The following is a 27,618-nucleotide window of genomic DNA, read 5'->3' as shown; positions in this document are numbered from 1 at the left end:
TACCTACAATGCAACCTGATGCAAAAAATTTTTGGACATATTGAAAAACATTTTGGCAGTTAAAAAGTAATTTTGGTTTGGAGATAACTCAAAAAAAAAATTCGCGAGAAAATTCGCGAACGGCCACATTAGATGCGGTTAAAGACTGGTATTACGAGAAATGTCTTTAATCCGTTTATCTCTAAACTTGAAAAGTATAATTACATATAGTTGACTATAATGTGCACTGGTCCATGCGCCATGGTAAAATGAAAAAACAAACCTTTCGAACTTTATACTCTACTCGATTATTTCAGTTTAACCACAACAAACCAAAACTAGAGATAAAATGTTACTGAACGAGACATTTGTAATACTACAATTACCAAAGAAACAGGCTGACAATTTACGCACTTACGAAGAACCCCGATATCAGCAACGTTTGAGAAATAGGCCCTTTAGCTGAGAACGACTGCTTAACCAACTTGAAAAAATGATGGAGTAAATACAAAATCCATGAAACCGCTCAAATCTGTTGAGATTGTTAAGTGAATATGAAGGGCCAGCATGGAGTAAACTGATTGCCAAAGTTTCAACTGACAGCTGAAAATTTGCACTTTTTTAACAGATAGCTAAAAAAACGTTAAGAAAACTGAGATGTCTAAACTTTACCTGGGCATAGTGTGTTACTTGCAAGTAATTTTCCATTAACTGTGTAGTTAATGGCCGGAGAATGAGTTACTGATGAAGATGGCTCGGAGCTCCTCACAAATTGTTCCTGGAGTCGTGAGCTCGTCTGATAGTCTTGGAAAAGGTTAGAATCACTCGAAACTTCTACGGAAATCCTCGGATGATACTCGACACTGTTCGGCTAATGAGAAGGTCACCACCATTGATACGATACAAAAACCGAAAAAAAAAAAAAAAAAAACACGTGAGAAAGATCATAATTAATTGATAGCTGAGGAATGGCTTAAATTTTAGCTGATAGATGAGAATCCAGCACCCCATGCAGACCCCTCACAGGAGACAAAACCTACACCGTGTGGTACAGTTTGTAAACTAACATTTAACATTTTAACATTCCTTTAAAAATTGCGACTAACAAAGATGTTCTAGTATGATCTGATTGATCATGATTATAACCCTTCTATTGAACAGCAGTTAGGAATGGTTGAATACCTTATGCATAATTATTATACTTCTACAGCGAACAAGAATGATATTCCTGCGCAAACGAATACAAATGGTTCAAAACAATCTCGACAAATGAAAACTATTCACATAAGTGAAGCACAGAAAAAGTACAAAGTAATAACACTATCTATCTAACCTAATTACAATTAGTTTTAGTAACACTATCTAACCTAAAAAATATACACTGCACATCTTCGCTCTGACGACGGGCTAACGCTCGCAACGCCAGCACTCGGGTCTCTTCGCGGTAGCCAAGTTACCTTAGTTAGCAACTCTGTGGACAAAACATTCGGTATCAAAAGTAACTACACCTTAGACAAAGCTGTTGTGTTATAGCGACAATTCAGAGTACACACCAAACAAGTGGGTCGTGTTTTGATCGTCTTCTCAATTTTGGATACCATTTCCTTTTCACTTCCCAGTATTTTGCCCAGGACCTCACGGTTGTGTGTGAGAGGAAAAGAGTGACTAACTGGGACTTGATGTCCACTAGTTCTGAATACACTCCATTGAAAATACGTTGTCCGTGCAAAGGGTAAATCGTAAACGATGCGACCTGATGGAATTATGGGTAATCTAATTAGCAAGGGCATTTTTTTTTTCTCTTTGTCCGCGAGAAATATGTAATTTTTTTTAAGTCTTAAAAACTGCACGTGCTTTCATTTTCTAACAAGAAGAATGCAAATAAGTTCGTAGGCTGTTGAGTCTTATCGTTCATGGTTTATACCGTTTGCCTGACACCGATTTTTCAATTGAGTGCATAATGAGACAATTGTTTTAGCCCAGCGTACAGTGTGGGTGAATAGTCGTAGATATTTCCCCTGCAGTGAATACACTGACACTACGATTCCCTTCTACCTTGATTAACTATTGTTAATTATTTGAACAACTACAAAAGATTTTTATTTGCTAGCAAAACTGTATCGGAGTAGAAGGGGTACTCCTCAGATATAAGCAGTGGTTTGTCAAAAGAATACAACAGGTAATTATTTTTAGCTATTAGACACAGTCAAAATTCGCTCAGCGATTTCAGTCATACATGAACTAACTAACTTATAAAGCTTACATATTAAAACCAAAAAAAAAAAAACGCGAATACATGGGTCATGTACATGAAGAGGAATGCTATTTCCCCCATAAGCTGTTAATAAATTGACAAGTGACGAACATGACACCTACAGTACATTAAGGCTTTTAAGGTACATGCAGAACAGGATTGCATGAGACTATGATAGATTACAGTGCAGACGTAACGACCTGATGCGGGTCATCTGTTTTGTCTTGGTTGCTGAGTGGGAGTGTATCATCCACTGCACCATTACAGTTGTCGTACTTCTGCAGATCATCACGTGACAGATGCTCCACTACACCAGCACCAATGGAGTCACCCAGCACATTAACAGTAGTGCGGAAGCGATCCCTTTGTGAACAAAAAAAATTGTGAAATACAATGTACATTTGTAAATGCGATGTTATGTTTTAAACATGGTAAATAAAATTAATTATTAAAAACTGGATCATTGTATAATGCAATTCCAGGGTTTTGATTGGCTTAGCGGCCATGGTATATGAGTCATTATACCATGCCCAAGAAGTAGCGACCATAAATTGTTTTCTGGTTGCTCTTGAAAAGGAAATCAGCAAGGCCTACCAATATTATTTGTTTGTTTTTAATAAAACAATTATTCCACTTGCGCTTGTTGGATATGAGATGATTATAGTCAACTCGGCACTATGCGCCTCGTTGGCTATCTATCATCTCATATCCAACACGTGCTCGTGGAATAATTGTTAATGATACATGAAGTCTTATTTTTCAGTCGGTGACACAGGCTCACCAGGATAAAGAAAATCTGCCCTGCCTACCCACTGACTGAACAACACAACTATCAAAAAAGGAGTTCTTTTCGTCATTAAATTGGCAAACTACATATATGCTTCATGTAAAATAATAATTATGAAAAACTGAATCATTGGATAATGGAATTCGAGGGATTTGATTGGCTTAGCGGCCATGGTATATGAGCCATTATACCATGGCCGAGAAATGGCGACCATTAAATTGTCTGCTGGTTATTCTTGCATGGCGACATCAGTAAGATCTAGCAATATTTCTTGATTGTTTTTAATAAAACAATTATTCCACTTGCGCTTGTTGGATATGAGATGATTATAGCCAACTCGGCGCTACGCGCCTCGTTGGCTATCTATCATCTCATATCCAACGCGCGCTCGTGGAATAATTGCTAAATACACCATAGGAGGCGTGGTGGTCAGACTCGAGATCGGACCCTCAGTCTGAACCTTGACCAGAAGGTTGTTGGTCCAAGGCTAGGTTGGTCCCTGCATTTTCATGTTGTTTCCTTGGACAAGAAACTTTACATAAGATTGTTGTTCTCTATCCTGGTGTATAAATGGATACAGGCTAGGTGGACTTGCTGGATTTGCCCAAGAAGGCCTTGGAAAACCAATAAGCGGGTTAGTTGCTTAAGCAATGGTGGTGCTGTGTCAGTGTGCAAGTAGATTAACAAAATGATGCTTGGTTTATCAACAGACTTGATAAGGTACACGTAATTCATTTTGGCCAATGTAAAGCCCTCGAATCTCTTTACGGTGGCCAAATCACCTTTAGTTATACAGTCTGTTGATAAATCCAAACATTTCTTGGAAAACGCAGCATACAGAATGTAAGAGGAATGTCACTTACAGGAACCAGTCCACAGCCATGATGAGCCCAATATCATCCAGTGGTAAATTGACAGCTTGCAGCACAATGATGGTGGTCACTGAGCCTGCAGATGGAATGCCAGCAGCACCAATTGCAATAGCTGTTGCTGTAAGGCTGAATAGAAAGTACTCTTCTTTAGTACAAAGGTAATTAATTTTTTTTTTGAATAATTCACACAAAGAATTGTTCTCTTGGAGACTGAACAACAGCAATGATGTCAGAATTCTTGATGGCAACCCCAGTAAAATTCATCGATTACCAACAGATTTCTATATCTACCTCACTGCTCATTACTAATATATCCCAATTCATAGCATGGCAACAGAATACATCTGCAAACTGAACAGTCAAAAAAACATCCACTAGATAGATATGCACTGAGGTCTACTCACAACACTTGGGAGCATCCTGCTTACATATGTAGGTATTAGCAGTGTAAATTTTGTGTATATTTAAGTTTTATTTTAATTATTATTATTATTATTATTATTATTATTATTATTATAATTATTATTATTATTATTATTATTATTACTATTATTATTACTATTATTATTATTATTATTAAAATTATTATGCAGCAGTGTATATGCCGATGAAGCTAAAAAGACACTACAGTATTGGGCACTTTCATCATCATCGTCATCATCATTTATTTGCCTTAAAGAAATCATTCAACCACTTAGCATAACCTAAAGGCCATTGGGAAATTTCTCCGGTGAAAATTTAAAATTATTTGATAGATAAAATCAACCAAAACCTAATAATTGGTAAAAAAAAAAGTCCTTCTAGCAGAAAGTCCTCAGTGATATTTATTTAATAATAACATTATTACTATAACTGTATTATTATTAGTCACACATTGGAGAGAACTTGTCACCAAATCAAAATAATATTGACTATATTATTTTCTGTCTTTAAAAGGAATTGTATTGGATTTACACAACCAAATAAAAAGGGTCGCATTTTCAAAAATTAATGCATTTAAAGTAAGGTCAATTTTAATCACCACAATAAATACATAAGATCATTTTAGCCTTGGCAACCTGTTCCATGCACCACCACTGGGATGCCCTAGCGACATCCAACAGTGTGTACATGAATGAATTTTCCCTGAACCTGCTCTAACTGCTGACTCCTAAAATGTAATAACACGTAAAGGCCCGTTTAAACAGTCCAAAATTCGTTCAACAAAAGTTGAACAGATGTTGGGCAAATGTTGGACGAATGAATGGAGTGTTCAAACGGCTTCTGCAACACCATTCAACATTTTCGAGAACAAAGGAAATCACTAGCTGTTGTTACTATGGATGTTGAATGAAAGTTCCGATTTAAATTTGAATCAACATGCTTTCAACAATGTTGGACAACCTGTTCAAATGCCCCCAACATTTGGTTCAACGAAGTGATGTATGCATGTTGAATTGAATGTTTAAACCGTTTAAACAGGCATTAAAATCTTTGGGCAAAGAGTGAAACACAGTCAACACTCACCAAATGGCAATAACTTTCCCAGCCGATAAATCATAGTTGTTGAGCTGAGCAATGAAGATGGCAGCAATGGCTTCATACAGTGCTGCACCATCCATGTTTACCGTGGCACCCAGCGGCAAAACAAACTTGCTAATACGTGGGTCCACTTTGTTGTTTTCTTCAAGACAGCGTATGGTGGTTGGAAGGGTTGCTGCACTGTTTAAACCAAAAACACAAACAAATGATTACTACATGTATACCAAGTAGCAGCATATAGTCTTCCAGCATGAAAATGAGAAAAATATTGTATCCTGTATAGCAGTATCCCAGGGAGATGGATCAGCCTGGGCGATGTTTCATGTCAGTCCATGGATGAATTAAGCTTATACCTTTCAACTTTATCTGAGTCAAATGTGTGAGAGTTTTGTCTCGTCATGACTGGGATTTCCGAAAACGTCCGAGCCACTTCCGAAGATTTCTGATGACTTTCCGAAGACTTACGAACGTTGCCAAAAATGTCCAAAGATATTCCGACAACCTTTGAACACTTAAGATTCAAACGGACTGTAGACATTTGAAAGCTTTTGCGATTCTTAGAACTTGCCAGATTTGTGAGTCAGGCTCGAAAAGTTGTCCACGATGCGTGAGATAGATGTTTTAGTCCACAGGCACGAGACTCATGCAAAATGCGTGAGAGTTGGCCAGTATATAAGCTTCAAATGTGGCCACTCACATGAGAGTGCTTCATCTTTTCAAAATGCTTGAAAACTTTACCTGGCTGTAGAATAATTTATTCATAACACTCTTTGATACTTACTAAGGTTTACCCAATACCCAAATACTCTTGAAACTCAAAACTCTGAAAAGTCATACTAACCTAGAGCTGATGCCAAAAGCAGTCATAAAAGCATCTTTCATTCCATACATAAAAACAAAGGGATTGGTTCGCCGCACCACAAAGAAAATGAATGGCAGGATAAGAAAGGCATGGATAATCAGGCCAACCATCACTGTCACAATGAACAAAGCTAGCCTGCTAAGTTCATCTCCAATATCTTCCATGCTTGCAACACGCTGTGCAATCAGACTGCACACTCCTACTGGCGCATACCTGAGACAAAATACAGTCATTGAAAAGAAAAAAAATCAATAGATTTTATTTCTAATTAACAACATGAATGTAAATAAGATCACAGATTGATGTTTCCCAGAATGCTTTTGGGTCTTAGTCAGTTCATGGTTTATGTATGCATGTACCTTTACCCCTCAAAAGTAAGTGACATGTACATGTACCGGCCCTCTTGCAAGAACAATTATCATGTCTCATGAGACGCAATTCCCATATCGCGAGACAAGATTCAGGTAAACGAGTGAATGAAGACAAAAAAAACATCATTGTGAGCAAACCCATCAACAAACCTATACATATAAGACGCAAACTTGCAACAGCAAAATCTACATATATGCGTGGAAACCTGCAACAAGCTCTTCACAAGAGATTAAAATTCCCAAGTTTTTAGTCTCGAGAGAAACAAGATGAGAGTTACTTTAATTTGAATGGAACTGTATGTGTCAATTAACGTTTTTCAATGGAGTGTATATATAATTATTATCATGTCATAACATACCACATGATAAGTGTCACTAAGATCATAACAGCGTCATTAAGGGCAGAAAAGAATGCTGTCAGTGGCTTGGCTTTTGCTCCCATCCTTCCTAACACAATTCCAAACACGATGGAGAACACAGCCAAACCCAGGATGTTCATGCCTCCAGTGGGGTTTGTACCAACCCCAACAGGAATTGTGTTGGAGCTTGGATACTCCTCCTTGGAGATGGTAGTGACGTTGAATGAGGCATTATACATCATGGTTTGAATGATCTTTTCATTCTCTCCAAGTTTTGGATTGGTATCAGTCACATTGTACACTGTGTATTTTCCAGGATCAGTTCTGTACTGTGTCTTTTTCTGTAGTGAGGAGAAAGGAACAATAATAAAAGAAAAAGGTTGCTTTTTTATTTTCTTTCCATTTTGAAAAACTTCTTAGTCTAGAAATACATGTACCTCATAATTTCCAGATACTATTGCAACTCTTTTGGATTCAACCATATTTCTTTTTATTTCAATAGCTATTTAATTTCAAGTGATCTACATGGTATAATATTTCTTACTTGGCTTCTTTCTTCCATTTTCCTTCCATAAGGTGACTTTCCATTGTTGATAATACTGAAAATTCTTCTGCAACATTGACACCCTGTACCCTCCCCACCCTCAGGTCACACCCATTTTTCTCCTTTGTGCACCCCACAGACAACCACTCCAGAAAATATGGGGAGACTGGTGAGAGTGAGGGATTATGGGATCATTTGGGGAGACAGATGGAAAATTGCACCAATAAACAAGTGCATTATAATTATTTTGTCAGCGGTCAATGATCTGTATAGGAAATACTCTTTTAGGTGAGAATATCTAACAAGAACTACGCCGCCCTAAGAAAAATAAATTATGTCAAAAAATGCAATAATTTGTCAGCACTAATATCCATCTGTTTACCCAAATGATCTCACAACACCTTTCTCGTAACAGCCTATCTCACAGTTTCTGGAGTCAGGTAAAAATTGGCTGATGATTTTCCATGCAAGAAAACTGTTGGATCCTAGCCTGTTGGTTTGCATTATAGTTAATCTGCAGTCAGCTTGGTTAAGTGGCAAGACATGTACATATTTACACTGTAACTGAGAAAGTGCTAATTAAATCATTACTAACAGCAAAACCATCCACATTCACCAAATTTAAATAAAAATGTGTTTTTGGTTCACAGTTACTAGACAACGTTAACTCACAAAGCATATTACAAATAATCATAATTTAACACTAAATGCCAGTTTACAAGCGAATGGTTTTAGGCAAAACTATAGAAGTGGTGGTACGGTGAGAATAACTTTTGCTTAAGAGTGCCTGATACAGACTCTATTTGCCTGCCGACCAATTCCAAATATTTCTTTTCAGATCAGTGAACAAATGATTAATCCTAGGCAAATCCTAAAAGCTAACTAAAAAACAAATACATGAATTGTTACAGGTAAAACAACAATTAGTACTTTATGTAATGAAAAGCCAAAAATGACATTACTTCAAACAAAACTAGCCTTTACAGAAACACCACCAATGATAGTTTTGCATAGAACCCTAATATTATGTTAACATGCATGAAATTAAATAAGCAATTAAAGTATTACAGATTTTGAGCTGGAAAAAGCTAGTCAACAATGGTATAGAATTCCCACATCCTAAGAAATTTTAAAGCGTTAGCTTTGCATAAGCTAAGGACACATCAGCCATTTTGTTCACCTTTCTTGGTGAAAGTAGGAATTAAGTGCCAATCAAACAGTGAGAACATTCACTGAACAACCACAATTATTAATAATAAACATACTGTAGAAATAGCATCACAGATAAAACAATATTGATTTCCATGGAGAATTAGCTCTTGTTTTCCAACAAATAATTGCAGCAAACTAATGGCCTGAAAATAGCAAATATTCCATACTTTTTGTTTAATCTCCTACCAATTAGGTTTTTTCAGATTACATGTTTCTTCTGTTTTGTAGTTGGAAAGAAAAGGGAAGGAAGGAAAAATTTAATCAGGAACAATCTGATTCACCCATTTAATTTTCTCCTTACAAAATGATCACCAATAAATCAAAATATGTAGGACATACATGTAAGAGAAACTTAGGAAATGGTCACCAAAGTTAAAATATCTTGATGTTTAAAGAAATTCTCCAAACTACTTTTTTGTATAATTTGCTTTCTATGGTATTCCAACTATCTCATAAATGGAGTCTTCATTGGGCCATCAGTACATGGTTACCTGATAAAGAAAGAATAATTCCCTTCTTTATCAGGTAACTGTGTACTGATGGCCCAATGAAGACTCCATTTATGAGATAGTTGGAATACCAAAGAAAGCAAATATACAAAATAGTAGTTTGGAGAATTTCTTTAATAATTTTTTTTTCTCTTTTGTTCAGTAATATTCATCCTGTTTGATTGGCACCCAAATTATTTTTCACACACAACCAACCAACCTGACGAAATGTCGCCTCAACGAGGTTACTCGGAAAACAGCTCCTGGAAATATTCAACTGTCAGTGTTGACAAAGAACCTTATAAAACCCACACATTATAGGGCAATACCCACGTAAACACAATCGAGGATCAATTTCATCGTCCCAAAAGCTCAATCCATTTTGAAGGTGTCTGTGAATTATACCTAAATTTGTACATATAAAGCATTGTACATTTATAACATATGGTATGTGGCAACGAAGCGTGGAAAAACAAAAAATGGTTGAATATAAAGTCCAAACATTTTGTTAAAAAGAAAACAAATAATCATAGCAAATAATTTTTGGTGGGGGTGGGGGGGAGCCATCCAAAATACCCTGAGGTTGGGCCAAAGCAAGAGCAAATGAAGAATGCAAACTTTCCTACCCCCTGGTGAGATTAAACATTCAAATGCCTAGAAATTGAGCACGGCCAGTAGGTAGTCAGTACCTTGGCTACAATTCATTGATGCAAATTCATTCAGAGAACTTAGTAGATAGAAGATGAACAAACTGTTACGTAGAGTAACAGTAATTATTTTTGTGGTTTGTGGTTTAAATTCTTCTTCCAGTTTGATCTACTCTGTAGCATCTACATCTACCAGTAATTGCATGTTCATAAAGCAGTAAAAAATCCAAGTGTTCACCAAGTGTTCATCCAGAAAAAAATCCAAGTGTTGACTGTTTTTGCAGTCACAATGTAACTTAATATTTAAGCTATATAGGTCATGTGCCACCCCAAAGTGTATGGTTTTTGAGCCGTTGTAGTCTGAAAATGGGTATACATTTTGACCATTATGGTCTTAATTAAATTGGGTATAGTTTTCAAGGAAACCACAAGAGCATATAAAGATATTTGTCTTTTCAACTCCAAATGCATAGGAGAGAAAGAGAAGTATCCAAAATATACCATTTGAGCTGAATTTTTGGGTGAATTTTACCAATTCTTGATTTCGGCACTGATACGAAACTTAATTACACGACAAGCAAGGTCTTACAAACGATTGCTGAATTAATGAACTATTTGAATGCATGCTTTAATTTAGACGTCTATCTAATTAATCTGATTAATATTCTAATCTTTCATGATAGGAGTATTTTTTCGAGAAACAGTTCTGTACATGTAGAGAGAGCTTGGACTTGAAACTGTGTGTTCATTCATTATTTGAAATAGTTGTAATTTTGTATCGTCGAAACAATCTTAATGATCCCCTATCAATTCACACTAGAATTGAAAGTAGACCATGACACTTCACAAATTATTAGAAATAAACCGTTCATATTCTTCATAAACAACCCAGAACCTTTTGAACCTTTTAAACTTATTATATCAGGGGTTGGAATGGAGTGGCGTTTAGATCTTTCAGTTTCCGACAACTTCAATCATAAGCTTATCACGTCTATCATCTGTTTCAAAGAAAACCCAACAAAACGCATTTTACAAATATTCGACGTGATTAATAAATTCAACTTCCCGATCTCAGCCGTTCTCTACACTACAACGTAATCATTGAGAAAAGAAACTTTAATTCGCTGCATAAAATAATCATGTTAGTTCATTTTTTGTCTAAACAAAGTTTCGTGCGAACAGCATGGTATGGGCGTGACACAAATTATATATAGCATTTCAATGTGAGAGTCATTGTACAATCTATTGCTTTTCACACTACCAAAAGCTCTCCAAGCAATGTTGTAAATAAATGATGAATAACGGTGTCTCTCACCTTATCAAATCAAGGAACGAGTCCAAATTTCTGTAGGGCCTAGGGTTTGCAGCTGAGCCTTCCGGATCATCAGTCTTCCCGGGTCTTATTGTCGAAACCAAGATCATTCCCAAGATGGCGGCGGAGAGGGTAGTCGTGAGGTAAAATAACAGCGCACGTCGGCCGATCTTTCCCGTAGATCGGGCATCGAGATGCGCTACAGCGGTGATAAGGCTGGCAACGATGAGTGGAAGAATGATAACTTGGAGCATGTTCATCAGCAGTTCGCCCGGAAAACCGATCAGCATTGTAGTCGTAGCACGCTTTTCAGGAGCGGGAATTTCCTGAACTGGTTTGTTTATCAAGGCCCCGATAAGAAAACCGACGGCAGCTCCAAGGGCTAGGAGTACCATAAGCAAGTTTCGGCTGATAACTCCCATAAACGCCTGACAGCATTTGCTGCAACCGTTGTTGCTACTGCGAAACCGACGTCGAAAGTTCGCCATATTGCCTCCGTCTCCTGGTTGAGCGTCGCTGCGGATTGAATGATCGTGTGAAGGTGAGGGCTTCACACGTGAGTGATTATTCTAATTAGTTTATAAATTTGCATTACAATGATAAACAAAAGCGCCTCATGAAAATGCAGGTGTTTCAATGGTTAGTCACTAGCTGAGAGTTATCTCTTAGATTTGACCACAAAGAGAAATGTTGTGGAATAATATCAGGACTTCACTGGAGTGGACCACTAGCCCAAGGGCCAAAATTCCACAATGGACCATTTCTTACAGTGACTCGGAGTCCTCGATGGGACAAATGCTACCATACATTTTGGGAAACCTCTATCTCTGTACGTTATTTTGGTAATAATGTGATGGTAATGCTCAAAGAGTAGTTTATTTCTAAAAAAAAAAAAAACACGTGATTTTAGAGGTCCACCCCAAATAGGGCAATCGTCAGTTTTTGTTTCCTTTTTTGTGAATTTGAGCTTAGTATGCATTAAAAACGTGCGAAAAAGTTGAATCAAAGCGCTCTGTACATCCTCTGTACATACATAATGCACTAGTCAATTGAAACCCCCACCCCCCACCCGGACCCGGGACAGATAGGGGGATAATAGGGGCATATAAGCACTTTTGATCAGAGATCTGTCCCCTGGGGGTGGTAGATAAGATGTGTTTTGCTTCTTTATATGTCCCCACCCCGGGGAATCAGGGAGATTTGACTGTGGTTGACTGGTACCGAAGTCCGTTGCGAAGTCAAACGATTGCACGTTGTCACTTTCGTGCCATCCATATTGGCTGATTATTGGCAAAATGCTTCGCAAAATTTGGTTTAAAGACAATTCAAACTGAAGAAATAAGAAAATTCATAATTTCCAGCTCTACGGAAAACTCTGCCTACAAACCCATGGTGCAGCCATGGGTACATAAACGGCAGTCGCCTGTGCCAATATCTCATAGCTAAGGTTGAAATGGAGATTTTAAAACCGCTCATTTGGAAACGATATATAGACGACACATTTTCCCTCTGGACTTTAAGGAGAGGAGATAAAGCAGTTCATTGAGCAAGCAAACAAACACCACCCCACAATTAAATTTACGGCTGAAATTTCAGAAACAGAAACATTTCTGGATACAAACATTTATAAAGGTGAAAGATTCAGAAGCAAATTATTCAGTTCTTGATGTGCGTACGCACTTCAAACCTACTGAAACATGTCAATATACGCACTCCTCTTCGTGCCACCCACCAGGGATCAAAAAAGGCTTCATCAAAGGCGAAGCACTGAGGCTTCTCAGAACAAACTCTTCTTAAAACATAATATTTATTTGAAGAGTAAATTCAAAATCCTAAATCACGCCTACAGGCGAGAACCTTGTTCAAAGGACCCTCTCAGAAGTGCAATTTGAAAACAGGAAACTACTGAGCACTCCTTCAAAAACCAAAGGAGAACAAATGAATCTTGCATTTCGTTACACAACACACCCAGCAGTGCCAAACTTAAAACAAATCCTCATGAAAGCCTGGCATTTAATAGAGCAACAACCATTGTTCAAAGAAGTCTACAAAGACCTTCCCCTCATATGTTACACTGAGAGGGCGGTCAGTCAAAGATATACCCGTAATAGCCAAATTATAAAAAAGGCTTAAACACGCGCTAGGGAGCCGTGCAGGCCTGTTACTCTTGTACCCTATATGATTGCTTGTGATAATCCTGGCTGCCCTATAGAGTGGTTCCATTTCGAATGCATGGGACTTGTGGATGCACCAAGTCAAAAGCGGCTTTGCACTGAATGTGATGTTTGACATTTTCAAAGCTACCACTGTTCAGAAATGCTCTGTTGTAATGTGAAATTCATATTCTTGCAAAATTTAATAATCCACAACAAGTTTTGTTTGGCCCCGGGGATGCCCCCACCCTTTACTTTTTAGACCAAACCGAGGCCCCGTAGGCCCATGGCACCGAGATATTTCGTTATTAAAAGAGAACTATTGCCCAGTATTAAAATATATTTTGCTCCTGATTAATTCAGTGTGAACGATTTCTTTTTGTTTCGTTTTGTTTGGTTCAGGATTTTTTTTTTAATCCCTTGCCAATTTGTTCCCAGGGGGAGGGGGATTTGATCTCAAGATTTTCCCCTGGGGCTGGAGGTTTTGGTATGATTTAATCAGGGCCTTTGTCAAATCCCCCTAGCTGTCCCGGGTCCGGGGGGGTGGGGGTTTCAATTGACTAGTGCATAAATGCAATAAAACTTTATTTAAACGCAATGGTTTTCAAAGCTGTAAGCTCATGGGGTCGTGTGTATAGGCCCAAGCTAACCTTATCTACACATCTGGGCCCAGTTGCTCGAAGCATAGGTATAGCGGATATTCTGTTGTCTGTAATGTGTGGTAGATGCAGACGTACAGTCAAACTAAAAATCTGTGAGCGAACTCGTGAATTGAGCAGGTGAATGAAATGATATTTTTGATTGTCTAAATTTAAATTTGCTTCTTTGATTTTCGTACCTAAAGTATAACTCCTAATTTGCGGTTCCATAGATCCGCGTCGTGTTTTTTACGTGCTTCCTCTTTTCCAACCTTTGGACAGTGTTGCTGGGCTGCCTGGTGTCACCTGAACGTCCCAGTATCGACTTGGGGCATATTCTGTGTTCATTTTTCTCCTTCTCTGTTTTTCTTTCTTTCTTTCTTCTCTTTTTTTTATTACCTTACTGAAAAGGGAGCTTTAGCAACGACGACAGCGGCGGCAACGAGAACGTGAAAAAAGCAATACTAGTCTTAATAACCAAAACAACCACTCTGCACGTGCATTACACATTCTTGTACATTTCTTTGCCATCACAGCACGACTTGGGCGTAAAATTTCCTGATGGCACGTTTCATGGAAGACGTAAACGCATGACAACGAATTTTTCTTTCTCTGTCTAAACTTGGGTACGGTCTCCAAGCAAGTTATTAGGGACCTTAAGCAACCCTGTATGAGGGGTGATCTCCGCCAAAATTATGTTTCAAATTGTGTTATGCAGAATCTCCAATTTTTCTTATTAGCAATCAAATTCTTTTCTAACGAGGTTGGAGCGGTAATTGGCATACCACAAAAGAAATTGAAGAAACAGAACAGAATTTAAGACACGCGAAGTGAAATAAAGACATTAAAACAGAAATTGAAGCGACAGAACAGAAATTACAACACAATTAACAACGGATCCAATTTCTGTTCTGTTGCTTCAATTTCTGTTCTGATGGGGGTGTGGCTTAAACGGGGAACCGAGCAGAACCTGGGTAAGAACTAGCTCTACATTATAATTTATGAAAATACATTCGATTACTAAGTTGCGGCGCGGCCGCGTATAGAAAATTAATTCCTTTTTTGAAATGGTCGCTCGAGAGGAAAGCACCTACGAGGGAGGACTTTCAGCTCGATGTACCTCCTTGTTAGAGGAGGTTAAAGAAATTATCGAGGGTCGGAGCAACACAGCGACCAATACCACAATGAATGGCGATGAGACATCAGCCCGGAGTCATGTAAGCGAAGGAGCACAAACAACAGAGGTTTCTCAGTTGGATGATCCAGAGCCACGCTCTCAGAGAGTAATTCGCAGTGTAAAAAGGAAAGAAGATAGGCCTGCGCGACTTCCACTCGCGTGTTTTTAGCCATGTTCAGTTATAGTTTTGCTATAACGAGCGTGTCTTTCAGGGAAAGCCCTCTCTTGTATGAGCGGTGCTCCGGCCTGTAAATTTTCTTTTAGCGCTTCATTTTCTTCTTATTAAAATGCCGTTTATAGTTTGGAGGATTTGCGTGATAGTCACTGAACAAAGCCATGTGCTTAAATGTCGCATGTTTTGTATTTAGATCTCAAAGGTCATTTCTGGGTTTTGTGTTCTATCTATCAATTTTGACTTCTTGTTGTTTCAGTTTAGCGACTGTCGTTCTTATGCCGTTTGTGGCAATTGGTTCAGGCTTCGTATGGCTCGTTTCAGTGTGTCTAGCGACAGTATAGTCAGTGCAAAAAGGAAAGAAGAGCGCGAATATTTGAAATGATCCCGAGAACTCGAGCTCATCTCTATCATTTCTCAAAAATCGGCAACTGAAGAGATCCACAAGATTAGGATCGAAACCGCGGTCTTGCCTGACCATTGCCTAAAATACCACAGAATTAACCAACGGCTGAAGGACTCGTAGCAGCCCCTGGCCAGAGTAACACAGAAGAACTGCCTCTGTCAGTAATCAGTCTAAGGCGTTATTCAAAACACAGGAGGAAAATACTAAGCTCCCGCAACATAAACACAAACCTCACAGTTACAAAGCGGAGCGGAGCGATAACAAAAAACACATCCGTTACTAAAGCGGCCTTTAGCCCTCAAATTAACGCATTGTACAGCTTTTAAAGAAGCTTCAATGCTAAAGAAAGGATCAAGAGACAAATAACCGTGACAAGTAATACAACATCTTGCCACAAAAGCAAATAGCCGGTCCCGGCGATACAAAAGCTGCAAGATAATGATTATTACACGGTTCAAATTCTATCCTTACAATTACAAAGATAAAAGGAGAGGCTATACTGTCGCAGGACACACTGAAACGAGCCATACGAAGCCTGAACCAATTGCCACAAACGGCATAAGAAGGACAGTCGCTAAACTGAAACAATAAGAGGTCAAAATTGATAGATAGAACACAAAACCCAGAAATGACCTTTGAGATCTAAATACAAAACATGCGACATTTAAGCACATGGCTTTGTTCAGTGACTATCACGCAAATCCTCCAAACTATAAACGGCATTTTAATAAGAAGAAAATGAAGCGCTAAAAGAAAATTTACAGGCCGGAGCACCGCTCATACAAGAGAGGGCTTTCCCTGAAAGACACGCTCGTTATAGCAAAACTATAACTGAACATGGCTAAAAACACGCAGGCCTATCTTCTTTCCTTTTTACACTGCGTACCCAACGAGTTCACAACATCGAGTACCCAGTCAAGCTCTTTCAGTCATAGAAGCTTGTAGCTAGATCTCTCAATACGTCGCCCACAACATCTAGAATCCTTCGCCGAAATACATTCTCATCAGCGGCCATCTTGGAATCGGAAAAAATTTTCTTTACGCGGGAAGATCATCGAGTGTATTTTCATAAATTATAATGTAGAACTAGTTCTTACCCAGGTTCTGCTCGGTTCCCCGTTTAAGCCACACCCCCATCAGAACAGAAATTGAAGCAACAGAACAGAAATTGGATCGGTTGTTAATTGTGTTATAATTTCTGTTCTGTTGCTTCAATTTCTGTTTTAATGTCTTTATTTCACTTCGCGTGTCTTAAATTCTGTTCTGTTTCTTCAATTTCTTTTGTGGTATGCCAATTACCGCTCCAATCTCGTTAGAAAAGAATTTAATTGCTAATAAGAAAAATTGGAGATTCTGCATAACACAATTTGAAACATAATTTTGGCGGAGATCACCCCTCATAAGTTTAGAGTAAATAAACATGACCTGCCGGCTTTAGCTGAAGCCCTTCAGATTCCAGATGTGTTCAAGTGCCGACAGCGTTCCATCAGTGATGGTATGGAAGGCCTTTGCATGCTTCTGAGGAGACTTGCTTACCCATGTCGATACTCGGATATGATAGCGCGCTTTGGAAGACCCACACCGGTACTAAGCATGATTACCAACGAGGTGATAGATTACATTTACAACAATCACAGCCACCGAATCATGCAATGGAATCCCACTATTTTACAGCCAGTGCAACTTCAAGAATACGCAAATGCAATCCACGTAAAGGGAGCGGCCCTTGATAATTGTTTTGGCTTCATAGATGGCACTGTGAGGCCAATTAGCCGACCAGGAGAACATCAGCGAATTGTATACAACGGGCATAAACGCGTGCATGGTTTGAAGTTTCAGTCTGTGGCTCTTCCAAACGGTCTGATTGCCAACATGTATGGACCCGTGGGTGCGTATCTTGTTTTAATACGATTTATCATCAAAGAAAAGCTGCATTTTCCGCAGAAACTTCCTATCGGAGAGCTATTATATGAGCCGAGGTTTGATTTTCGACGGTAACGTACATAGAAAAATATAAATTGCCCGGAAAGTTATTAGTTTCCTTTTTTTAGAGACAATTATCTTATCAACTTTTGTTTTCAGAGGGCCGAAAGCATGATGCTGGGATGCTTGCAGACTCTGGGTTGCTTCATCAGTTGCAGCTACACGCTGTATCTCCCCTCGGTCAACTCATATGTATCTACGGAGATCCAGCATACCCTCTAAGAGTGCAACTTCAAGCCCCATACAGCAATGCTATCTTGACGGCTGACATGCAAGCATTCAACACCTCCATGAGTGAAGTGAGAGTTGCAGTGGAGTGGCTGTTTGGGGACATAGTGAACTATTTCAAGTTTATAGATTACAAGAAAAACCTTAACATTGGCCTCGGCAGTGTTGGAAAAATGTATCTAGTTTGTGCTATACTGAGAAACGCACTTACATGTCTTTACGGCAACGCTAAATCTGAGTTCTTTCACCTTGATCCTCCAACACTAGCAGACTACTTTATTTGAAAAACTGTGTGAATTTGTGTACAAATTTTCAAAGCTTCAAAAGTTCTTACATGCGGTCAGATCACAATAGTAGGATCATTGTTCACAACTACAACCTCAACTGAACAGCCCATATAAAACTATTAAGTACAACGAGCTGTACATATTAAACGACAACAAGTTTTAACGCAATAAATGAATGCACGGAATGTCTATTTGTTTACAAATTTAGACATAAGAAGCATCATAGCATTATTTGCTGTTGCATCATCCTCATCATTTCCAGTTGTTGTTGTTGAATGCTTTGCAGATTTTCTTGTTCTTTCTGTTTTATTCGCAACTCCTCTTGTCGAAACTGGTAATCCCTCTGTGATTTTTCTCTTAGGAATTCTACAGTTTCTCCTCCGTTTCTTCGTGTTTTCTTAGGTTTGACAGCACAGCCCTCTTCGGCGTTGTTTCTCTTTTTCGTTTCGCTTAATTTTTCCGTCGCGCTGAGCCTTACTTCTTCCGCACTAGCTTTATCTACTTCAGCTTTTTTCTTCGTGTTCTCCTTTCCTTTCAGTTGTTCCCCTTCTGAAGCCTCCCATTTCTCATAAATTTCTTCCATGGGCTTATCAACTTCGGTATCTTCGACTTCAATGCCAGACGCCCGCTGCTCGGTTTTCATTTTTGTTTTGAACTTTGAAAGCAAAGCTGGAAATGCTCTCGGATCGATCGCTTTGAGACTTTAAACTTTGGATCCTTGATGTTGTTGAGTCTTTCGGCTATTTCGTCCCATACCTTCCCTCTCTCCAATGTTCGAGGTTTGAATTTATAGGGCTCGCTAACTAGGATTTCTCGGCACAAAATAACATCGTGGTTTTCTGTCCACTCCATGATATTTGACCTATAAATTGAAATAAAATGAAGTTAGCGAGATAAAATCGCTCACAAATAAATTGAGCTTTTCATGTTCCAGGTTACTTAAATAATCCTATCAGCTTTGTTTTGAAAATCGGGTACATTTCGGAGAAAGCCGAGGTAAATGCCATGAAAAGAAAAGATATATTTACCCATTTTTAGCAATGGCGGGAACTTCACTTCCAGGATTCGCCATAGTCGCTGTGAATTTGCGTTTTTGCACTGGAAAGAAGAAAGAAAAAATCAATAGCTCTTGCTTATGCGACCTAATATCGGTAGTTTAGAATATAATCCAGATTAGGCTTGGAAAAGACACGGATTTCAAAGTTAACATTCAAAAACAAACTCACGTTCTCGAGACACCGCCAAACTGGTGAAAACGACCGCCGCGACGTCAGGTGGACGGCTCGACTATTATGCAAATTGCAGTCAACAACGCAATCTTGACTTCCGGTTGACCTCCTCGGGATCGCCGTCCAGGGTTGCTTAAGATCTGCGATCTGCGATCCGCGATCATATGGAAACCAGCCTTTTTTAAAATAGCTTATAATCAGGCTGACACCTCCAAAACAGAACAATAGTTACAGGCTGAACTGTTGAAGAAAGACTGAAGCCTGAGGTAAGGATGTTTTAACCCTATCATAGCTGATTTATCGTTTATATATGTATAAAAAATAACTACAAAGGAGGATTAACGAAATTTCGAGCAATCGAGCACATGACGAGAATGCGAGCATGCGAGCACGAGAAAGCGAGCACCCGTGTAATTTTTGAGAGCAATTCGAGCAAAGGCCAAATTTTGCGAGCACTTTTAAATTAAATGGGACCATTCGATACCCCTAAATAAAACTCAAGCCCTTTTTTTATAAGCTACAAAGCTGGATGCGAAGAGGCCTGTCTATATGATTAAAGTACATCGAAAAACCATTCCCTAACGAGTGGCTATGATCCCGGGGAAAGGTTAGGAGAGGATCCTCTCTTGATGCTGTACATTCTCGAGAATCCCTGTACCTATTAATCGATACTACCTCTTGAAGACCCATGAACTATCGGAATGTGTTTTGTCTGTTTTCAGTAAGAAATGGCTGATGAAATCCTTTACTTAACAAATAAAGAAGCCTCGGCTGTGCTCTGTTCTGTTGTAATGCACGTAGGAAGCGGCTAGAGCACGAAAGAAGTGTAGGGGAAACACTCGACGTTTTCTAGGTTATAAAAGACGTCTGGATCGAAAAATTATAATAATAAATAAATAAATAAATAAATAAATAAAACAGAGAGAGAAGTCCAGGAATTTCACAACTGACGGGTTGATGGCGTGACACCGTTGCTCCGTGCAGCTGTACTCTGATAAAGCACGCTGTTTCAACCAATCAGCGCGCGCGTTATATCGAAATTTTATTATAATGAGAAATATTTTATTTCTTTAAAGTTATTAAAGTAGGTATGCCGCTGTGGATTTGTTCTGAATGATCGCAACAATGTCTCAGAACGAGACTTAAGGTGGACTTTTGGCCTTGCCACTCTCAAAGAGACAGACCAGTTGATTAGAAACCGCAGTTTCCGGAAACTACATAACCTTGCGGGCAGAAAATAGGAGACGTCCGCACGCATGGACACTAGCCGCGCTCTTTCATCGAGCCTATCCTCTATTACGTAAGAAATCTTCGCTCTCTCTCAAGATACTAGGCAGTGCTGGACTGTAGCACTGTTTTCATGTGTTGTAATAGTGGATATTACTTCGATTCCGGAGGACCATCCAAATTGGATTACTGAGCAGTACTTTCCTACTGTGTGTTTATGCTCTAATTGGTGGTTCTAATTTCTACGTCTATTCAAGTGAAAATCATTCAGTAATACAAAACAATGATGTTGCTGGTCTGGGCCAATGTTTCTTAAATGGGTAAATGTGTCTCGTTTTGAACTCGGTTACGCACTTAGCTGAGCAATTAAGCCTGCGCGTTATGGCTCCCAGGAGACGCTAACAATTACAAGAAGACGAGCACGAATACACGTAGATAAAAGATACGCGCTTTCATTTCTGTGATAAGTATTTCTATTTGACTATAGATTTTTGAAAGATGAACCGGCATTTTAACTTTACCGTTACTGACCTCTAGCCAATACGTAAGTCTTGATAAGCCGTCTCAATATTTTAAAATGAACATTCTGCCATGTCTCAATGCAGATTGTTGACTCGACGGTGCACGAATGCAGAGAAGGCAACAATAATCATTAAAAAGACGTTATCAAAGAACTCACCTTGCAAGTTCAAGTGAAGATGACATTTTAGGCTCAATTCGCGTAAGCTTGTCGATTGATGGCAGAAGATCTAACCTTTTATGAGGCAAATTCTTAGGCACAACGAGCTTTGTTACATTGTTTTTCGACTGACAGTATTTATCAACAATTAAAGCAGCCAATAAAAATGCAAGAACGTTCTCCTTGACGCAATTGTTATGTCTACATCACATACTACTTTGTAACGCAAACATTGATCAAGTTTCAGGCTTAGCAAAAACTGTTGCATGTTTCTGACATTGGCCTATCTGCCGCGAACGGTCAAGAAGCTCTAGAGATACCAGATGGTATCAGATAAGATTTAAGCCAAACGCGTTCCGTGCCCTCCTTAGTACTCACATCTGTTTACGTTACCTGACGTCATTTTACGTTAATTCAAAACGTTCAGTAAACAGCGCAAACGCCAAGTCACGTAACAAAGTTTCATCTCCAGACTGCTACAAGTTCAAGAAGTACAAGTCCCTTTTGGATTGTCGATCGAGAGAGTTAAAAGAGCGCCATGAACTGTCAACTCGTTAATACTGAAACGAGCAAAAACGAGAAGAGGTCTATCCCTTGGCTCGTTTGCGGTTGCACAGAGCCGCGCGACCTCTTAGAAAGGAGACAGCTCACAGCTGGCGGCCTTCGGAGGGCGCATTCTTTTAGTACAATTCTCAGAATGAATTTTGTCTATTCGTATTGCGGAATTTTACAGAGAATATTCGTTCCAAAAAGAACGTAATTCCTTCTATTCCCATCAACCCGAGAACTTTCCCAAAAGAATGCAGATTCTCACTTCTATTGAGTAAACTGCACTCAGTTCATTCTGCTATCAGGGGCAGAATGAATGGAATTGATTATTTTGTTCACTCCGAAAACAGCATAGGTTCCAAAACTGAAGAACATGAACTCCATCCTTTCTATGTATTCCTATTCTAGAGCAGTCCCAAAAGAGCGCATCCGTAGATTGTCTATCACCAGGCTCTCACAGGACAATATTAGGCCTCATTTGGATGACACCGCATGTGGACTGACCGATGCCGAATGAGTCCTATTTAAGAGTGGAGCACCCCATCTTAAAGTAATAGGCAGAAAGTTTAAGACCTGAAATTTTACTGACTGGCAGGGTTCTCGTATCCATTTTTTCCTATGAAACATGCGGAGAAATTTCCCTAGAATTCAGTGGAATTTACTCTCTAGGGTACGGCAGAAATTAACAACTCACAAGACTCCCCTGGGTATATCACTCAAGGAGTGCTTGACTACCGCCCCTGGCTGCGCTAGTTGAACTTAATTCTAAATTTTCATCACTGCACACCTAAACCCTCGCATCAATAATGAAAAAAGATGATTCCCTTTGTTGAAGTTTGTGTCTATTCTTCCAGTTTTAGGTTCGGTCAAGCTTTAAGTTTGGGAAATCTCCGATACGCGTTTCCGAAGGAACACAGTCCCAATCCATACGACGTCGACCGCACTCAAATTATTCAGAATAGCCGCCGCCCAGCCGCCGACAGCGGAAAAGATACGAAGCACAACAAAAGGTTTTATTGTTTTTGTTTTCATAATTGTGGGAGTGCCCCTATGTTTACCGTAGTTTTTTATATCTTCCGAACTCACTTTCGGTGCCTGGTGAGCTTGTGATGCTAATGCAACACTTTTGATGTTGACGAGCAAGCACAGTAAGGCTGGTGAATCACTGAAGTCCACCGACGGAAACGTGAAACGTGAGTCATTGGTAAGTGTTGTGTTACAACGGTTTCAATTGTAAGGATTTATATGGGAATGCAACGGATTTGTATTTAAAATAGTAGAAATTAACGTTGTTTTGTCAATAAAGCCAACTTACCTTGTTGCTTCTTGTATTCTTTGTCATTTACCAGCTTTTCAAGCCGATTCGAAGTAACTTCGGCAAGAGAAACCCTAGGCCACTCGAAAACGAAGACCTAAGCCGAAGCACCCCAAAACTCGAAAACGAAGCACTCTAGGTAGAAAACGAAGCATTCACTTTTTAAGGCCGACTTAGGGTTTTGTTTTGTTTTATTCAGGGTCGAAATTTAGTCACGAATATGTCAAACACGATAACGGATAGAGTGCTGCGCAAAACTATTCAACTGCGAGGTGTTGAAAATAAATTTCTGCAGCCCTGACTGAATTAAAAGTAACACTTCAAAGTGGCATTTCCTGTTTTCCACGTGAATAAAGCATGTCAAGCTTTACCTTTTGTTGATATTTTTCTTCTGTAACAGCTTTTTAGTTATTTAACAACAAACTATCTATCTAATCGACAAAAATTTGGTTTTTTTGCCTCTGTTGAAGTGATTGTAATTGATCGAAAATAGGGTGCTTCGTTTTCGAGTTTTGGGGTGCTTCGTTTTCGACCTAGAGAGCTTCGTTTTCGAGTTTTAGGGTGCTTCGTTTTCGACCTAAGTGCTTCCCTTTCGAGCTTGGGTGCTGCGTTTTCGAGTTTTGGGGTGCTTGTTCTGTCGCACTTTGTAATAACACTTGTCGCACTTTGTAATAAAATAGCTGTCACACTTTGTAATAACAGGTTGTCGCACTTTGTAATAAATTAAGCTGTCGCACTTTGTAATAAGCTTTTGAATTTCCTTTGAATAAGATATTTGGTAGAAATTATGACTCGACTAATCCCCCAGGGCACAAATACATTCTTCCTTGATATTTGGCTCTGCAAGCTAAACTGAGGCGAAAACATGTACAAAAGAGGGGAAAAAAAAGAAAGAAACGCGTTCTCCTCCACGCTTCTCGCTATTGTTATTTTGGAGATCACACAGCTTGCTTAGCAATGATGGAGTGCAATAAATGAACACAGGAGAGATAACTCCTGGTTAAAATAAATAGATGCGCGAGAGAGTTGAGCCCAAGGGTTTGTAAGGGAGATGAAGACTTCGAGTAACTCGCTACTTGTTCTACTGTGTTTTGGGGGGGAGCGGGGAGGGGGGGGGAGGGAGGGAGAGGGGAGTCACAGGAATGAAACATGAAAACAATGAAAATGAAAAAAAAACTTTTTGATAATACAAATCTTTACAGTCATTTCCTTGTAAAGTCCACTTTTATCTGCAACTGGGCCTTTTTCAAGAAGAAGAAATTCTATTCATTTACTATCCAAAATAAACACTAGAGACGAGGGACGTACCTAGCAATGGAGCGGCTTAACAAAACCGATTTTTAAAAGTCATTATTCGTGGTGACAAAGTGTTTCTGTCAAGATACATCGTAGTCAAGACAAATAACAATTGCGAGAAGCGTGGAGGAGAACGTGTTTCTTTTCCATGCCCCCAGTTTAGTATGCAAAGTAAAATATATATCAAAGAAGAACGTTTTTGTGCCCTGGGTGATCAGTGAATTCACTTATTTTCCACAGAAAATCGTATTCAAAAGTAATTTAAAAGCTTATTACAAAGTGCGACAGCTAATTTATTACAAAGTGCGACAGGTATTACAAAGTGTAATACCTCTCGAACTCATCAAATCTAATCGTGACAGTGTACGCAAAGCTAGAGAGGCATACCTCATCGACAGAGGTCAAACTATTGAACCCTTAGGTCTTAATAGGAGAGATGAGACATGAACATTTTTCCCGTCTTTCGTCTTCCTAAGTTATGTAATTAACTCATTGTTAGGTATTTTGTTTTCGTCTACCACGTTGTAACGTTAGCTTATACCTATTTACCAGTTGTATTTTCAAATTCCAAATTGTAACGTTTTTGTGTATGTAACTTTAGCCTTTTTTCAGGTATCTATTGTAACTGTTTAAAATTGTAACGTATCTTGCCACAGGGTCAGTCTCAAACATACCCTGAAGAAGAAAGGCCGTGTCTTTCGAAATATTGGAAAATATACTTCCCTGACCGTGAAATCAGCCTTGCTCTTTTTTGAGATAATTTGCTTGACAATTTTTTTTGCTGATTAGATCCTTCACTACAGGATCCGGTACTTTTATTTTGTCACGGTGGTCCTTGCAAACACAGTTTATCACTGGTTTTTACTGACCTATTACAAAGTGTGACAGTTTTATTACAAAGTGCGACAGGTATTACAAGTTGCGATGATTATTACAAAGTGCGACAGAACAGTGCTTCGGTCTTCGTTTTCGAGTGCTTCGTTTTCGATACCACCTAGGCCAAACAGTCTTTTCCGCGATATGCGAAGCACGACGCGGAAAAATCCGTTCCTGTCAGTGTAATCCCGACTCAATTACAGCCGCATTACGTTTGCTAGAAAGATTTTCTTTCGATTCAGTACGCTTCCAATTCAAACTGTTGTAACACCACTAAATATGCAAGAGTCACGTTTCTCCAGGAGCCATAATCAGGGATGGAGACCGCAACGAGATGCCATTTTCACTTACGGGCTTGGCCCCATGTGTTGTACCAAAAAAATCTACAGTCGAACTTCCCTTTGCGACCACCTCTCGTAAGCGACCACCTCTCATTAGCGACCACTTTTCCAAAATACCAAAAGTTTTCAGGTCAAATCGCTATAGATGAGTTTAAAAGTGTTGACGGGCCTGCACGTCTCCCGCAGTTCGCTAAAAGATTGGTCTTAAAGCCTTTATAGCTTATCTCTGCTTAATGAGATGTTAATCTTGATCATGAAGGGAAAAACTCAAATATACTGAATGGAGATTTTCTTTATGATCATTCTGAGCCGTTAGGAGAAGTTCTTCATATGCCATTGGATATGCTAGTTTTGCATTTGTCTAACGGACAAAACTCCCATTTTATGACACCTTCTAAATGAACACCGGACAGTTACTTTTAGTTTTAATTGATTCTATTTCACAACTTTACTTTATGAATAAATTATCTTTTCTGTTGCATTCTTTACTTGATAATGGTGCCAGGATGACACCGAAACGTCGTTCCGTTTTTTCGCTCATTTTTATAGTTAATTATATTTGTTTTCAGTGTGTTTTCACTCCAGGCCGCGGACATGCATGAAAACTTGTCGTTTGTCTGCAAGTACTTTTGTTTCACCTCTTCAGTTCTTAAGGTCTGCCGGAGGCATTTTGCGAATTATTAGCTTATTTTGGTGTTAAAGTTGCTAGTTTGATGTTGGGGAAATTTATCTTGTGAACTTGAAAAAAAAAAAGAAATAGTTTGAAAACAGATAAGAACGTGTTTACAGCAGTTTCTTGTCCCTTGGATGACCATAGAAATGAACAAATAATAAACGGATCAAAATTAATCTCAAGTCTTACGTGTAATACGTCTTGAAAGCAGTAACCCAACAGTCTTCACTGAGAAGCAGTAAGCTTTCCGGCAAAAAGAAGTAATCGAGAAATTCACTTCTGACCGATGTTGAAAAATTTGGCACTGATGTGTCAACGAAATCTGCTCGAGTCGACAACTTTTAGCTTCACTAAGTAATTTCTGCCCATAAACTGAATTCTTTTTAACCTTTCGCTCGGTAATCCCTAGCTTGTTTTACCATTACCTGTTTTACAGGCACTCGACATTAAAAGTTTCTTATGCTAAACTTTGGCCGGCTTATTACACTCGTAAAATGACTGTTTACTGAAATTTGCTGAAGCGCCGAATATTTATGCCAGTGAGCGCGTAGAAAACGTTCGAGACGATTTCCTTAACTCGTCTCCTCAAGGATTTACCACCAATTTGAAATAAATGGTTGAACCTGACTTCACACATAAAATTTCAGTTTATATATATCAGCATCGCGGAGAATATTTTATATTTGTACTGTAAGGTTTTCTATTTAGCCAGGAGAATTTCCTGGAGTTGTCCCCAATTCTTTAGTTTACAGCTGTAGTTTAGTAAGATTAGAGGGAGGAACTTAAACATGTACAGGGTAATAAAATGTTATTTTCACATTCAAAGTATTTAAAGATTACGAATTTGGTCGAAACCGAACTGGACTTTCTCTTCCATTTTCCATATAAGGTAGTAGTCCCACGCAAATTTGCGTGTATCCGCGCGGGTTTATGACGTGAAGGGGGGCGCAATTTTTTCTAAAAACAGATTTTTTTGGTACAACACATGGGGACGCGTGGAGCCCACGCTTACGGTCTCCATCCCTGATTATGGCTCCTGGTTTCTCTTATCTTGAGCTTGGGCTAACTGTGCTGCCAGGAACTATATCTGATATGGGTGGGGGACTGCGGGATCGCTTCGGGGAACACGGAACTGGTGTAATGGTAGTGGGAGTCTATTGTGAAGGAAACGGGTTTTTTTT

General features: G+C 39.0%; 3 protein-coding genes and 1 long non-coding RNA gene across 6 annotated transcripts; 2 read left to right on the top strand and 2 right to left on the bottom strand.

The window, feature by feature from the left end:
- Window positions 1-782: 782 nt before the first annotated feature.
- Window positions 783-21,538, bottom strand: LOC146469404 (excitatory amino acid transporter 1-like). 3 transcript variants are annotated; one of them, XM_085123437.1, is made up of 8 exons: window positions 21,388-21,538; window positions 11,212-11,724; window positions 9,470-9,512; window positions 7,006-7,346; window positions 6,255-6,488; window positions 5,399-5,593; window positions 3,884-4,018; window positions 783-2,596 (listed from the first exon to the last, which is right to left on the bottom strand). In XM_085123437.1, exons 1-8 carry the CDS (start codon window positions 21,411-21,413, stop codon window positions 2,413-2,415), a joined length of 1,671 nt encoding a protein of 556 aa, XP_084979563.1. In that variant the 5' UTR covers window positions 21,414-21,538; the 3' UTR covers window positions 783-2,412. The 3 variants fall into 3 exon arrangements, with proteins under 3 accessions (XP_084979563.1, XP_084979564.1, XP_084979562.1); XM_085123438.1 differs by lacking the exon at window positions 21,388-21,538 and adding an exon at window positions 21,240-21,368; XM_085123436.1 differs by lacking the exon at window positions 21,388-21,538 and adding an exon at window positions 11,977-12,047.
- Window positions 7,251-10,893, top strand: LOC146469407 (uncharacterized). The gene is made up of 2 exons (XR_014867244.1): window positions 7,251-9,197; window positions 9,377-10,893. It is a non-coding gene; the product is annotated as an uncharacterized LOC146469407 (long non-coding RNA).
- Window positions 15,067-18,254, top strand: LOC146469406 (uncharacterized). The gene is made up of 3 exons (XM_085123285.1): window positions 15,067-15,282; window positions 17,144-17,642; window positions 17,837-18,254. Exons 1-3 carry the CDS (start codon window positions 15,067-15,069, stop codon window positions 18,247-18,249), a joined length of 1,128 nt encoding a protein of 375 aa, XP_084979411.1. The 3' UTR covers window positions 18,250-18,254.
- Window positions 18,205-19,603, bottom strand: LOC146469405 (uncharacterized). Its single transcript, XM_085123461.1, has 3 exons — window positions 19,479-19,603; window positions 19,281-19,350; window positions 18,205-19,114 (listed from the first exon to the last, which is right to left on the bottom strand). The coding sequence occupies exon 3, from the start codon at window positions 18,893-18,895 to the stop codon at window positions 18,473-18,475; it is 423 nt and encodes a 140-aa protein (XP_084979587.1). The 5' UTR covers window positions 18,896-19,114; window positions 19,281-19,350; window positions 19,479-19,603; the 3' UTR covers window positions 18,205-18,472.
- Window positions 21,539-27,618: the final 6,080 nt, after the last annotated feature.

The sequence above is a fragment of the Pavona decussata genome, unplaced genomic scaffold (assembly GCF_977016875.1).
Source record: "Pavona decussata unplaced genomic scaffold, jaPavDecu1.1 SCAFFOLD_124, whole genome shotgun sequence".
Taxonomy (NCBI): domain Eukaryota; kingdom Metazoa; phylum Cnidaria; class Anthozoa; order Scleractinia; family Agariciidae; genus Pavona; species Pavona decussata.
Note: the sequence above shows the minus strand (reverse complement) of the source record. Positions and strands in the feature narration are given on the sequence as shown.